The sequence below is a fragment of the Oncorhynchus gorbuscha genome, linkage group LG08 (genome assembly GCF_021184085.1).
Source record: "Oncorhynchus gorbuscha isolate QuinsamMale2020 ecotype Even-year linkage group LG08, OgorEven_v1.0, whole genome shotgun sequence".
Taxonomy (NCBI): Eukaryota; Metazoa; Chordata; class Actinopteri; order Salmoniformes; family Salmonidae; genus Oncorhynchus; species Oncorhynchus gorbuscha.
In genome coordinates this window covers 77,771,629-77,787,506 of record NC_060180.1, presented here as the reverse complement: position 1 = coordinate 77,787,506, position 15,878 = coordinate 77,771,629, and the positions used below count along the sequence as shown (strand labels likewise).

Genomic DNA, 15,878 nt, shown 5'->3' with positions numbered 1-15,878 from the left:
TTTTTGGAATTGTTAGTTAGATTACTTGTTGGTTATCACTGCATTGTCGGAACTAGAAGCACAAGCATTTCGCTACACTCGCATTAACATCTGCTAACCATGTGTATGTGACAAATAAAATTTGATTTGATTTGATTTGAGTATAGCTTACAAAGATCTCCGCCACGGCACAACCAAAGGGGGGGTGCCAACCCAGACAGGAAGATCACATCAGTGACTCAACCCACTCAAGTGACACACCCCTCCTTGGGACGTCATGAAAGAGCCCCAGTAAGCAGTGACTCAGCCCCTGTAATAGGGTTAGAGGCAGAGAATCCCAGTGTCTTCCACATTTAACCCAACCCCTCTGAATCAGAGAGGTGTAGGAGGGCTGCCTTAATCGACATCCACATCATCGGCGCCTGGAGAACAGTGAACTGCCTTGCAGTCTTGTTTTGCCTTTCGGTTACGGGCTCAACTCTCCTACCCACCAGGCTACCTGCCGCCCTAGTTAAACTGTACATAAAACTTTGAACAGTTCTTATTTTCCTAAATAAAAAATATATTGCTTGTATGTTCTGGCAACTCAGTGATTGTGATCATTGTGATGATAAATTTAAACGTCTTTGCCACATTGGTTTTTGGACGTGAACTGAATTGTCCCTGGTGGTATCCTCCAACCATCCCATCTAGCGGAGAAAGGAGGAAAAACACGTACTTCAACAGAGGATTTGGAACTTGACGTTTAAGACGTATCCGTCGACGACCACCAGAGGGCGCTATAATACTAGGCTACAATATTACTGGGGCGCGGTGTAGGACCATGAACTATACCGACTGTGTTTAAAAGGAAAGTTATTACTCTTTTAGCATGAACTATACCGATTAAAAGGAAAGGTATTACTCTTTTAGCATGAACTATACCGACTGTGTTTAAAAGGAAAGTTATTACTCTTTTAGCATGAACTATACCGACTGTGTTTAAAAGGAAAGTTATTACTCTTTTAGCATGAACTATACCGACTGTGTTTAAAAGGAAAGTTATTACTCTTTTAGCATGAACTATACCGACTGTGTTTAAAAGGAAAGTTATTGCTATTTTTTCCTATGTCATGTTTCAGTCACACCTACCGTGCGCGCACACACACCCTCAAATAAGATTTCCACATTCCGTTTAAAGTTGTTGTCCAACTGCATTGCTGGGAGGCAGGGACAGAGACACACCCACGGGGAAAAGAGTGCGGCGATGGTGAATCTGTAGTTACTAAGTCACTCCGTTATTTAGGTTGACGTGATGACGAGGTCGTGTCTGCCGTCCCTGCTGTAGGCTAGTCGTTTTACAGCGGGTTACATGCTGGCTGTGGCGGACCGGTTGACAGTCGTGTTGGTAAGGCTATGTGCATCTACTGAAGACGAGGCAACAGGTTTCAACCGTTAAAGGTAAGATAAACATCACATTCATTCAGGGTCGCTACAATTATTATAAAAGTTTATTTTGCCATATGTGAAATGGGGGAATAGGAAAAAGTGAATATTGTTGTTAATTTATTCTATATTAGAATACAGTTTTGTAATATTTATATTACTCAGTGATATCGTTTAAAATAGGCAAAGTGTGCTGAGTCTTTAAGTCGTGTGTTTGTTTTTAAAGTAACTTGTTATTGCTGTAACTAGGTGTAACCATTTGGTTGATAAGCAGAGGGAATGACTGTGTTGCACAGCTGATTAGTTTAATCTAACATTCAGTCTTCAGTCTTTATTTATCTTTATTCAGTCTTTATTTATTTAATCTGCCCTACATTTTAAAAGGGGAAGAAAAACACACACCAAAAAAGAGTGATGCAAATTTTGCATCATAGCCTGAAAAAACTCACCGAGAGAGAATGTAACAGCTCACATTGTTCCAGAATGAGAGAGAATGTAACAGCTCACATTGTTCCAGAATGAGAGAGAATGTAACAGCTCACATTGTTCCAGAATGAGAGAGAATGTAACAGCTCACATTGTTCCAGAATGAGATCACCTCAGAATAAACCTCACCTCCTTTCCTCTCTTCCTTTCCTCACCTCCTTTCCTCTCTTCCTTGCCTCTCCTCCTTTCCTATGCTCTCTGTCTCTCTGTACACATCTCTTGACTACAGTAACACAGTACACACATAACAATGTCTCTCTGTAGGCCTACACACCAGAAGATCTCTCTCTCTCTCTCTCTCTCTCTCTCTCTCTCTCTCTCTCTCTCTCTCTCTCTCTCTCTCTCTCTCATCTCTACTCACACACTCTCTCTCACTCACACACACACACACACACACACACACACACACACACACACACACACACACACACACACACACACACACACACACACACACACACACACACACACACACACACACACACACACACACCCTAAGATAAGATCTCGCTCTACCTACTCTACACACACACACACACACACACACACACACACACACACACACACACACACACACACACACACACACACACACACACACACACACACACACACACACACACACACACACACACACACACACACACACACACACACACACACACACACACACACACACACACACCCATACAATGATCTATCATTCTACACACACCCTAAGATATTTCATGAACACATACTCTAAGATACGCTCTATATATAGCAGCATGTGGACACCCCTTCAAATTAGTGGCCACACTATTTAAAAATAATTTAAAAAATTGAGAACACAGCCATGCAATCTCCATGGACAAACATTGACAGTATAATGAATAGAATAGAATGGCCTTACTGAAGAGCTCAAGTGAGTAAGTGCTGTTAATGTGAAGTGTGAAGTGGAAACATCTAGGAGCAACAACGGCTCAGTTGTGAAGTGGTAGGCCACGTCCACGCAGCAATGTCCCAACATCTAGTGGAAAGCCTTCCCAGAAGAGTGGAGGCTGTTATAGCAGCAATGTTCCAACATCTAGTGGAAAGCCTTCCCAGAAGAGTGGAGGCTGTTATAGCAGCAATGTTCCAACATCTAGTGGAAAGCCTTCCCAGAAGAGTGGAGGCTATTATAGCAGCAATGTTCCAACATCTAGTGGAAAGCCTTCCCAGAAGAGTGGAGGCTGTTATAGCAGCAATGTTCCAACATCTAGTGGAAAGCCTTCCCAGAAGAGTGGAGGCTGTTATAGCAGCAATGTTCCAACATCTAGTGGAAAGCCTTCCCAGAAGAGTGGAGGCTGTTATAGCAGCAATGTTCCAACATCTAGTGGAAAGCCTTCCCAGAAGAGTGGAGGCTGTTATAGCAGCAATGTTCCAACATCTAGTGGAAAGCCTTCCCAGAAGAGTGGAGGCTGTTATAGCAGCAATGTTCCAACATCTAGTGGAAAGCTTTCCCAGAAAAGTGGAGGCTGTTATAGCAGCGATGTTCCAACCTCTAGTGGAAAGCCTTCCCAGAAGAGTGGAGGCTGTTATAGCAGCAAAGGGGGGGACCAAATCCATATTAATGCCCATGGTTTTGGAATGAGATGTTGGACAAGCAGATGTTCACATACTTTTGGTCATGTAGTGTATGAACACTCCCAAATACCGCCCCTGAGAGTTCTCACTCTGCACCTGAATAACTCTACTGTAGACATACTCCAAGACGAGACATTCCCCAGAAACAAACTGTTTAGATAATGCCAAGTGAGTGTGCCGTTCAACTAGACAAGCGGGTAGGCCTGCTGCTGTTTGCCCAAATGGCACCCTATTCCCTATATAGTGAACTACTTCCGATCAGGGCCAATAGGGAATAGGATGGCATTTGGGACGTTACACTGTTGACGTGCTGTTTCATAGCAGGCAACATAGTACATTAGTCATCCACAACCTTTGACCTCAGTGAGACACTTTTGAGTCCCAAATGGTACCCTAATCCCTATATAGTGCACTACTTTAGACCAGAAAAGTACATAGGAGATATGATGCCATTAGGGACACAGTCCAAACACACAGAGACACCCTCATCAGTCAATACGGGGCTATTTCCCTCATCAGTCAATACGGGGCTATTTCCCTCATCAGTCAATACGGGGCTATTTCCCTCATCAGTCAATACGGGGCTATTTCCCTCATCAGTCAATACGAGGCTATTTCCCTCATCAGTCAATACGGTGCTATTTCCCTCATCAGTCAATACGGGGCTATTTCCCTCATCAGTCAATTTCCCTCATCAGTCAATACGGCTATTTCCCTCATCAGTCAATACGGTGCTATTTCCCTCATCAGTCAATACGGTGCTATTTCCCTCATCAGTCAATACGGGGCTATTTCCCTCATCAGTCAATACGGTGCTATTTCCCTCATCAGTCAATACGGGGCTATTTCCCTCATCAGTCAATACGGGGCTATTTCCCTCATCAGTCAATACGGGGCTATTTCCCTCATCAGTCAATACGGTGCTATTTCCCTCATCAGTCAATACGGTGCTATTTCCCTCATCAGTCAATACGGGGCTATTTCCCTCATCAGTCAATACGGGGCTATTTCCCTCATCAGTCAATACGGGGCTATTTCACTCATCAGTCAATACGGGGCTATTTCCCTCATCAGTCAATACGGGGCTATTTCCCTCATCAGTCAATACGGTTCTTTCCCTCATCAGTCAATACGGTGCTTTGCCTGTTCTGTTCTATGACAAAACCCAGACCGCAGCTTTCCTATAATCGTACCACGGAACAGATGTTGAAATATTATCAATCACTCCAACCTTTAGACTCTGTTCCATGGCTACCTGAGTCACTAAGGATGTAGCTCCATATTCCCCACGTAGTCCACTACTATTAACCAGAGCCCTATGACCCTAAAAGGAATAAGATGCAAGCTAATGTCAGACCAGAGCATTAGGCTACACATGGGTGGGTTAACTAGTATCAGACCAGAGCATTAGGCTACACATGGATTGGTTAACTAGTCAGACCAGAGCATTAGGCTACACATGGGTGGGTTAACTAGTCAGACCAGAGCATTAGGCTACACATGGGTGGGTTAACTAGTATCAGACCAGAGCATTAGGCTACACATGGATGGGTTAACTAGTATCAGACCAGAGCATTAGGCTACACATGGGTGGGTTAACTAGTATCAGACCAGAGCATTAGGCTACATATGGGTGGGTTAACTAGTATCAGACCAGAGCATTAGGCTACACATGGATGGGTTAACTAGTCAGACCAGAGCATTAGGCTACACATGGATGGGTTAACTAGTCAGACCAGAGCATTAGGCTACACATGGATGGGTTAACTAGTATCAGACCAGAGCATTAGGCTACACATGGATTGGTTAACTAGTCAGACCAGAGCATTAGGCTACACATGGATGGGTTAACTAGTATCAGACCAGAGCATTAGGCTACACATGGATGGGTTAACTAGTATCAGACCAGAGCATTAGGCTACACATGGGTGGGTTAACTAGTATCAGACCAGAGCATTAGGCTACACATGGGTGGGTTAACTAGTATCAGACCAGAGCATTAGGCTACACATGGATGGGTTAACTAGTCAGACCAGAGCATTAGGCTACACATGGATGGGTTAACTAGTCAGACCAGAGCATTAGGCTACACATGGATGGGTTAACTAGTATCAGACCAGAGCATTAGGCTACACATGGATTGGTTAACTAGTATCAGACCAGAGCATTAGGCTACACATGGATGGGTTAACTAGTATCAGACCAGAGCATTAGGCTACACATGGGTGGGTTAACTGTATCAGACCAGAGCATTAGGCTACACATGGGTGGGTTAACTAGTATCAGACCAGAGCATTAGGCTACACATGGATTGGTTAACTAGCAGACCAGAGCATTAGGCTACACATGGATGGGTTAACTAGTATCAGACCAGAGCATTAGGCTACACATGGATGGGTTAACTAGTATCAGACCAGAGCATTAGGCTACACATGGATGGGTTAACTAGTATCAGACCAGAGCATTAGGCTACACATGGATTGGTTAACTAGTCAGACCAGAGCATTAGGCTACACATGGATGGGTTAACTAGTATCAGACCAGAGCATTAGGCTACACATGGATGGGTTAACTAGTATCAGACCAGAGCATTAGGCTACACATGGATTGGTTAACTAGTATCAGACCAGAGCATTAGGCTATACATGGATTGGTTAACTAGTATCAGACCAGAGCATTAGGCTACACATGGATTGGTTAACTAGTCAGACCAGAGCATTAGGCTACACATGGATGGGTTAACTAGTATCAGACCAGAGCATTAGGCTACACATGGATGGGTTAACTAGTAGGCCTAACATGGATGTTAATGTTGACTCTGTTGAACCACACTGTTAATGTGGACTCTGTTGAACCACACTGTTAATGTGGACTCTGTTGAACCATACTGTTAATGTGGACTCTGTTGAACCACACTGTTAGCACACATTTGAATCACTTCAACAACAAATTCCTGGAATTGTTGTTGGATAAGGTTGACTGGTGACTGGTGATTGGTGATTGGTGACTGGTGATTGGTGACTGGTGACTGGTGATTGGTGACTGGTGAATGGTGAATGGTGACTGGGGATTGGTGATTGTGGATTGGTGATTGGTGACTGGTGATTGGTGACTGGTGACTGGTGATTGGTGACTGGTGACTGGTGAATGGTGACTGGGGATTGGTGATTGGGGATTGGGGATTGGTGACTGGTGACTGGTGACTGGTGAATGGTGACTGGGGATTGGTGATTGGTGATTGGTGATTGGTGACTGGTGATTGGTGACTGGTGATTGGTGACTGGTGAATGGTGACTGGGGATTGGTGACTGGTGAATGGTGATTGGTGATTGGTGACTGGTGACTGGTGACTGGTGATTGGTGATTGGTGACTGGTGATTGGTGACTGGTGACTGGTGATTGGTGACTGGTGACGGGGTGATTGGTGACTGGTGATTGGTGACTGGTGACTGGTGACTGGTGACTGGTGATTGGTGACTGGTGAATGGTGACTGGTGACTGGTGAATGGTGACTGGGGATTGGTGATTGGTGATTGGTGACTGGTGATTGGTGACTGGTGACTGGTGACTGGTGAATGGTGACTGGTGACTGGTGAATGGTGACTGGGGATTGGTGATTGTGGATTGGTGATTGGTGACTGGTGATTGGTGACTGGTGACTGGTGATTGGTGACTGGTGACTGGTGAATGGTGACTGGGGATTGGTGATTGGGGATTGGGGATTGGTGACTGGTGACTGGTGAATGGTGACTGGGGATTGGTGATTGGTGATTGGTGACTGGTGATTGGTGACTGGTGATTGGTGACTGGTGAATGGTGACTGGGGATTGAACCACTGGTGAATGGTGATTGGTGATTGGTGACTGGTGACTGTTGACTGGTGATTGGTGATTGGTGACTGGTGATTGGTGACTGGTGATTGGTGACTGGTGACTGGTGACGGGGTGATTGGTGACTGGTGATTGGTGACTGGTGACTGGTGACTGGTGACTGGTGACTGGTGACTGGTGATTGGTGACTGGTGAATGGTGACTGGTGAATGGTGATTGGTGACTGGTGACTGGTGACTGGGGATTGGTGATTGGTGACTGGTGATTGGTGACTGGTGACTGGTGACTGGTGACTGGTGAATGGTGACTGGTGACGGGGTGATTGGTGACTGGGGACTGGTGATTGGTGACTGGGGATTGGTGACTGGTGAATGGTGATTGGTGATTGGTGATTGGTGATTGGTGATTGGTGACTGGTGATTGGTGACTGGTGATTGGTGACTGGTGACTGGTGACGGGGTGATTGGTGACTGGGGACTGGTGACTGGTGACTGGTGACTGGTGACTGGTGACTGGTGACTGGTGACTGGTGATTGGTGACTGGTGAATGGTGACTGGTGAATGGTGACTGGTGAATGGTGATTGGTGACTGGTGACTGGGGATTGGTGATTGGTGATTGGTGACTGGTGATTGGTGACTGGTGACTGGTGACTGGTGACTGGTGACTGGTGACTGGTGACGGGGTGATTGGTGACTGGGGACTGGTGATTGGTGACTGGTGACTGGTGACTGGTGACTGGTGATTGGTGACTGGTGAATGGTGACTGGTGAATGGTGACTGGTGACTGGTGACTGGTGACTGGTGACTGGTGACTGGGGACTGGTGATTGGTGACTGGTGACTGGTGATTGGTGAATGGTGAATGGTGACTGGTGATTGGTGACTGGTGACTGGTGAATGGTGAAGTGATCGTTGCTGCATGATAAGGGGTCTGGTATGGCTCCGAAGGTTGTACAGGTACGGTATATTATGACCACCAATCACAGCGTCATCATAGCACTATTACTTTTAAAGATGGAGGGATTCAATAAGGAATCCCTGGATTCAGTACAGTGCCCCTACTGATCAAGTGATTGTTTGTTGTATTGATACAACAGAGAAGTTGTTTTAGTTCAAGGGGTCCACAACCCAAACCTCTCAGTGACTGTATGTTGACCTGATCAGATAGTTTCAAATCAATGATGAGGTGAATAAATGACCAGCCTATCTGGTATCTAGACTGTTGGAAAGCCTTCAGAGCCCCGTAGCAGATACACATAGATCAATCAGCTTATCGATGAATGTGTGTGTGTGTTAAACACATGAAAATGAAGTCTGCTTCAGTCAGAATAGTTCTGCATATAATACTGCAACAGTAAACAGAACTTTGAGGCCTATTTTTGTAGTCCTGAGTTTCAACAAAGCCTTTCCATACATTTGTGAAGGATGCAAATGATACTGACTATAAATAACAAGAGGCAGAAGTGCATCCCAAATGCCACGCTATTCCCCATGTAGTGCACACTCTGGGCTTTGGTCAACGGTAGCGCACTATATAGGGAATAGGGGATGCATTTGAGGCTAGATAAACAGTGGCTTGTCACAGTCCTCAGTCTCTTTGGGAAACCGTCTTTGATAGAGACCGTGTTGAATAATGCTCTTTGTAAACAAATACACTTCCTCCCTCAAACTCCCCAAATACACTTCCTCCCTCAAACTCCCCAAATACACTTCCTCCCTCAAACTCCCCAAATACACTTCCTCCCTCAAACTCCCCAAATACACTTCCTCCCTCAAACTCCCCAAATACACTTCCTCCCTCAAACTCCCCAAATACACTTCCTCCCTCAAACTCCCCAAATACACTTCCTCCCTCAAACTCCCCAAATACACTTCCTCCCCAAACTCCCCAAATACACTTCCTCCCCCAAACTCCCCAAATACACTTCCTCCCTCAAACTCCCCAAATACACTTCCTCCCTCAAACTCCCCAAATACACTTCCTCCCTCAAACTCCCCAAATACACTTCCTCCCTCAAACTCCCCAAATACACTTCCTCCCTCAAACTCCCCAAATACACTTCCTCCCTCAAACTCCCCAAATACACTTCCTCCCTCAAACTCCCCAAATACACTTCCTCCCTCAAACTCCCCAAATACACTTCCTCCCTCAAACTCCCCAAATACACTTCCTCCCTCAAACTCCCCAAATACACTTCCTCCCTCAAACTCCCCAAATACACTTCCTCCCTCAAACTCCCCAAATACACTTCCTCCCTCAAACTCCCCAAATACACTTCCTCCCTCAAACTCCTCAAATACACTTCCTCCCTCAAACTCCCCAAATACACTTCCTCCCTCAAACTCCCCAAATACACTTCCTCCCTCAAACTCCCCAAATACACTTCCTCCCTCAAACTCCCCAAATACACTTCCTCCCTCAAACTCCCCAAATACACTTCCTCCCTCAAACTCCCCAAATACACTTCCTCCCTCAAACTCCCCAAATACACTTCCTCCCTCAAACTCCCCAAATACACTTCCTCCCTCAAACTCCCCAAATACACTTCCTCATGTTGGTAAATAATTAAGATGTAGTTCCATCTGGATGTACTTTGACCAGCAGGCAAAGACCGGATACCATATAGCCTGTTGGAGCACATGGTTAACGTACGGTCCTCTCTGAATGCAAGGTTTCATTCTAGCCAAGCTGTAACACACAGTAACCTGTGTAGTGCATCAAGTGTAGTCATACATTTTAGTGTTTACATCAGACTATGAAATGTCTGAGTTCATTAACCCACCTCTCACATGCCCAGGGTACAGTCTGGGTCCCGACCCATAGTTTAGAAACCCTGTTATAGAAACCCTGTTATAGAAACCCTGTTATAGAAACCCTGTTATAGAAACCCTGTTATAGTTATAGAAACCCTGTTATAGTTATAGAAACCCTGTTATAGAAACCCTGTTATAGAAACCCTGTTATAGAAACCCTGTTATAGAAACCCTGTTATAGAATCCCTGTTATAGAAACCCTGTTATAGAATCCCTGTTATAGAAACCCTGTTATAGTTATAGAAACCCTGTTATAGTTATAGAATCCCTGTTATAGAAACCCTGTTATAGAAACCCTGTTATAGAAACCCTGTTATAGTTATAGAAACCCTGTTATAAAAACCCTGTTATAAAAACCCTGTTATAAAAACCCTGTTATAGTTATAGAAACCCTGTTATAGTTATAGAAACCCTGTTATAGAAAACCTGTTATAGAAACCTTGTTATAGAAACCATGTTATAGAAACCCTGTTATAGTTATAGAAACCCTGTTATAGTTATAGAAACCCTGTTATAGTTATAGAAACCCTGTTATAGTTATAGAAACCCTGTTATAGTTATAGAAAATCTGTTATAGAAACCCTGTTATAGAAACCCTGTTATAGAAACCCTGTTATAGAAACCCTGTTATAGAAACCCTGTTATAGTTATAGAAACCCTGTTATAGTTATAGAAACCCTGTTATAGAAACCCTGTTATAGAAACCCTGTTATAGTTATAGAAACCCTGTTATAGTTATAGAAACCCTGTTATAGAAACCCTGTTATAGAAACCCTGTTATAGTTATAGAAACCCTGTTATAGAAACCCTGTTATAGAAACCCTGTTATAGAAACCCTGTTATAGTTATAGAAACCCTGTTATAGAAACCCTGTTATAGTTATAGAAACCCTGTTATAGAAACCCTGTTATAGTTATAGAAACCCTGTTATAGAAACCCTGTTATAGAATCCCTGTTATAGAAACCCTGTTATAGAAACCCTGTTATAGAAACCCTGTTATAGAAACCCTGTTATAGTTATAGAAACCCTGTTATAGTTATAGAAACCCTGTTATAGAAACCCTGTTATAGTTATAGAAACCCTGTTATAGAAACCCTGTTATAGTTATAGAAACCCTGTTCTAGAAACCCTGTTATAGAAACCCTGTTATAGAAACCCTGTTATAGTTATAGAAACCCTGTTATAGAAACCCTGTTATAGTTATAGAAACCCTGTTATAGAAACCCTGTTATAGAAACCCTGTTATAGAAACCCTGTTATAGAATCCCTGTTATAGAAACCCTGTTCTAGAAACCCTGTTATAGAAACCCTGTTATAGAAACCCTGTTATAGAAACCCTGTTATAGTTATAGAAACCCTGTTATAGAAACCCTGTTATAGTTATAGAAACCCTGTTATAGAAACCCTGTTATAGAAACCCTGTTATAGAAACCCTGTTATAGAAACCCTGTTATAGTTATAGAAACCCTGTTATAGTTATAGAAACCCTGTTATAGAAACCCTGTTATAGTTATAGAAACCCTGTTATAGAAACCCTGTTATAGTTATAGAAACCCTGTTATAGAAACCCTGTTATAGAATCCCTGTTATAGAAACCCTGTTATAGAATCCCTGTTATAGAAACCCTGTTATAGTTATAGAAACCCTGTTATAGTTATAGAATCCCTGTTATAGTTATAGAAACCCTGTTATAGAAACCCTGTTATAGTTATAGAAACCCTGTTATAAAAACCCTGTTATAAAAACCCTGTTATAGTTATAGAAACCCTGTTATAGAATCCCTGTTATAGTTATAGAAACCCTGTTATAGAAACCCTGTTATAGAATCCCTGTTATAGTTATAGAAACCCTGTTATAGAATCCCTGTTATAGTTATAGAAACCCTGTTATAGAAACCCTGTTATAGTTATAGAAACCCTGTTATAGAATCCCTGTTATAGTTATAGAAACCCTGTTATAGTTATAGAAACCCTGTTATAGAAACCCTGTTATAGTTATAGAAACCCTGTTATAGAAACCCTGTTATAGAAACCCTGTTATAGTTATAGAAACCCTGTTATAGTTATAGAAACCCTGTTATAGAAACCCTGTTATAGTTATAGAATCCCTGTTATAGTTATAGAAACCCTGTTATAGAAACCCTGTTATAGAAACCCTGTTATAGAAACCCTGTTATAGAAACCCTGTTATAGTTATAGAAACCCTGTTATAGTTATAGAAACCCTGTTATAGAAACCCTGTTATAGTTATAGAAACCCTGTTATAGTTATAGAAACCCTGTTATAGAAACCCTGTTATAGTTATAGAAACCCTGTTATATAATCCCTGTTATAGAAACCATGTTATAGAAACCCTGTTATAGTTATAGAAACCCTGTTATTGAAACCCTGTTATAGAAACCCTGTTATAGTTCTAGAAACCCTGTTATAGTTCTAGAAACCCTGTTATAGAAACCCTGTTATAGTTATAGAAACCCTGTTATAGTTATAGAAACCCTGTTATAGAAACCCTGTTATAGAAACCCTGTTATAGAAACCCTGTTATAGAAACCCTGTTATAGTTATATAAACCCTGTTATAGAATCCCTGTTATAGTTATAGAAACCCTGTTATAGAAACCCTGTTATAGAAACCCTGTTATAGAATCCCTGTTATAGTTATAGAAACCCTGTTATAGAATCCCTGTTATAGTTATAGAAACCCTGTTATAGAAACCCTGTTATAGAAACCCTGTTATAGAATCCCTGTTATAGAAACCCTGTTATAGAAACCCTGTTATAGTTATAGAAACCCTGTTATAGAAACCCTGTTATAGTTATAGAAACCCTGTTATAGAAACCCTGTTATAGAAACCCTGTTATAGTTCTAGAAACCCTGTTATAGAAACCCTGTTATAGAAACCCTGTTATAGAAACCCTGTTATAGAAACCCTGTTCTAGAAACCCTGTTCTAGTGATTGAAAGCCATTCTCATTATACAGCTGGTGTACAGCCTTATTACTGCTAGTCACAGCCTCACAGGTGACAGACAGGTGTTTTCTCTCTACAGCTCAGTGGAATCAAATACAACCCGGATTAAAAAGTAAGGGTGGACAATCTTCCACTCTGTTCTTCCATCTCTCTTTTAGAGAGCCAGTCAGCCAGTCTGCTGGGTTGTTGGGGATATCCTGTCTTCTCTTCCTGTTCTATTGTTGTTGAGGAAATGTGACATCATATCCACACACAGATACAGGCTTTCTCTCTGTCTTTCTGCCAGCCACACAGATACAGGCTTTCTCTCTGTCTTTCTGCCAGCCACACAGATACAGGCTTTCTCTCTGTCTTTCTGCCAGCCACACAGATACAGGCATTCTCTCTCTCTTTCTGCCAGCCACACAGATACAGGCTTTCTCTCTCTCTTTCTGCCAGCCAAACTGATACAGGCTTTCTCTCTCTGTCTTTCTGCCAGCCAAACTGATACAGGCTTTCCCTCTGTCTTTCTGCCAGCCAAACTGATACAGGCTTTCTCTCTGTCTTTCTGCCAGCCAAACTGATACAGGCTTTCTCTCTGTCTTTCTGCCAGCCAAACTGATACAGGCTTTCTCTCTGTCTTTCTGCCAGCCACACAGATACAGGCTTTCTCCCTGTCTTTCTGCCAGCCAAACTTATACAGGCTTTCTCTCTGTCTTTCTGCCAGCCACACAGATACAGGCTTTCTCGCCCCCTTTTCCTACCTGTTTAAAATATGTTTTTTAGAGTCAGTTGGGAGAGAGAGTTTTTTAGAGTTAGTTGGGAGAGAGAGTTTTTTAGAGTTAGTTGGGAGAGAGAGTTTTTTAGAGTCCGTTGGGAGAGAGAGTTTTTTTAGAGTCCGTTGAGAGAGAGAGTTTTTTAGAGTCTGTTGGGAGAGAGTTTTTTTAGAGTCCGTTGAGAGAGAGAGTTTTTTAGAGTCCGTTGGGAGAGAGAGTTTTTTGAGTCCGTTGGGGGAGAGAGTTTTTAAGAGTCCGTTGAGAGAGTTTTTTTAGAGTCTGTTGGGAGAGAGAGTTTTTTTAGAGTCCGTTGAGAGAGAGTTTTTAAGAGTCCGTTGAGAGAGAGAGTTTTTTTTAACTATAAAGAAGCTTTTGTTGATCACCTTTCATTTAAATTTGTCCAGAATACCCTTCACAAGTCAGATGGAGAAGACAGTCAGGATTTAGGATCTGTTGACCATTACAGAGTTGGTTCTGTTGACAGACAGACAGACTCAACACAACAACAATATAGTATAGACAACAGACACAATACAGTAGACAGGCGTGAGAGGTGGACGTCTGATCCCTAGCGTTCTGCGTCGCCAAGCCAACGGCCTCCCAGACTTGTCAACAACCAGCCAGGAGCCTCAGAAGGGTTGCTACAGGGGTTGCTGGGTAACAGATTCCTGGTTACATCTCTGTGGAACAACAAATAGCATGTCTCTCTGGGAGGGAGAGAGGCCCAGGACAGCAACACAATTAGACCCAACCAAATCTTGAGAAAACTAAAAGATAATTACTTGACACATTGGAAAGAATTAACAAAAAAACAGAGCAAACTAGAATGCTATTTGGCCCTAAACAGAGAGTACACAGTGGCAAAATACCTGACCACTGTGACTGACCCAAACTTAAGGAAAGCTTTGACTATGTACAGACTCAGTGAGCATAGCCTTGCTATTGAGAAAGGCCACAGTAGGCAGACCTGGCTCTCAAGAGAAGACAGCCTATGTGCTCACTGCCCACAAAATGAGGTGGAAACTGAGCTGCACTTCCTAACCTCCTGCCAAATGTATGACCATATTAGAGAGACATATTTCCCCCAGATTACACAGATCCAAAAAGAATTAGAATACAAATCCAATTTTGATAAACTCCCATATCTACTGGGTGAAATTCCACAGTGTGCATCACAGCAGCAAGATGTGTGACCTGTTGCCACAAGAAAAGGGCAACCAGTGAAGAACAAACACCATTGTAAATACAACCCATATTTATGTTAATTTATTTTCCCTTTTGTACTTTAACCATTTGCACATCATTACAACACCGTATAAAGACATAGTATGACATTTGACATGTCTTTATTCTTTTGGAACTTTTGAGAGTGTAATGTTTATTTTTATTGTTTATTTCACTTTGTTTATTATCTACTTCACTTGCTTTGGCAAAGTTAACATATGTTTCCCATGCCAATAAAGCTCTTAAATTGAAAGTGATTTGAGAGAGAGGGAGAGGGAGGGAGAGAAAGGGAGAACTGCACTGGCCAACTTTGTAATCACAATCATGACACAATGTCTGTCTGTCTCCTCTCTCTTCTCTCTCTCCTCTCTCTTCTCTCTTCTCTTTCTACTCTCTCATTGTCTGTCTGTCTCGCTCTCTCTCTCTCATCTCTCTCTCTCCTCTCATTGTCTGTCTGTCTCTCTCTCTCTCTCGGCCCTCCCTCCTCTGTCTCTGTCTCTGTCTCTGTCTCTGTCTCTGTCTCTGTCTCTGTCTCTGTCTCTGTCTCTGTCTCTGTCTCTGTCTCTGTCTCTGTCTCTGTCTCTGTCTCTGTCTCTGTCTCTGTCTCTGTCTCTGTCTCTGTCTCTCTCTCTCTCTCTCTCTCCAGAGATGTTCTCTCAGTGGGCTCTACTGTTGCTGTGTACTCTCCCTGTGATGACCATCCACTCAGAGGGATGTCAGTGTCCAGGAGCCACCATTTTGGCCCAGTTTCCCTCTGTCCTACCCGCTGAGGCCTGCTGTCTGAACTACT

General features: G+C 42.9%; 1 protein-coding gene across 1 annotated transcript in view; it reads left to right on the top strand.

Moving 5' to 3' along the window:
* The first annotated feature begins 1,144 nt into the window (after positions 1-1,144).
* Positions 1,145-15,878, top strand: part of si:ch211-106k21.5 (trophoblast glycoprotein) — a 16,050-nt gene continuing 1,316 nt past the window's right edge. Inside the window, exons 1-2 of the mRNA XM_046360609.1 lie at positions 1,145-1,419; positions 15,735-15,878. The exon at positions 15,735-15,878 is cut by the window's right edge and continues 1,316 nt beyond it. Of these exons, the coding sequence (XP_046216565.1) occupies positions 15,737-15,878 (142 nt within the window). The 5' untranslated portion in view covers positions 1,145-1,419; positions 15,735-15,736. The remainder of the gene's footprint in view (positions 1,420-15,734) is intronic.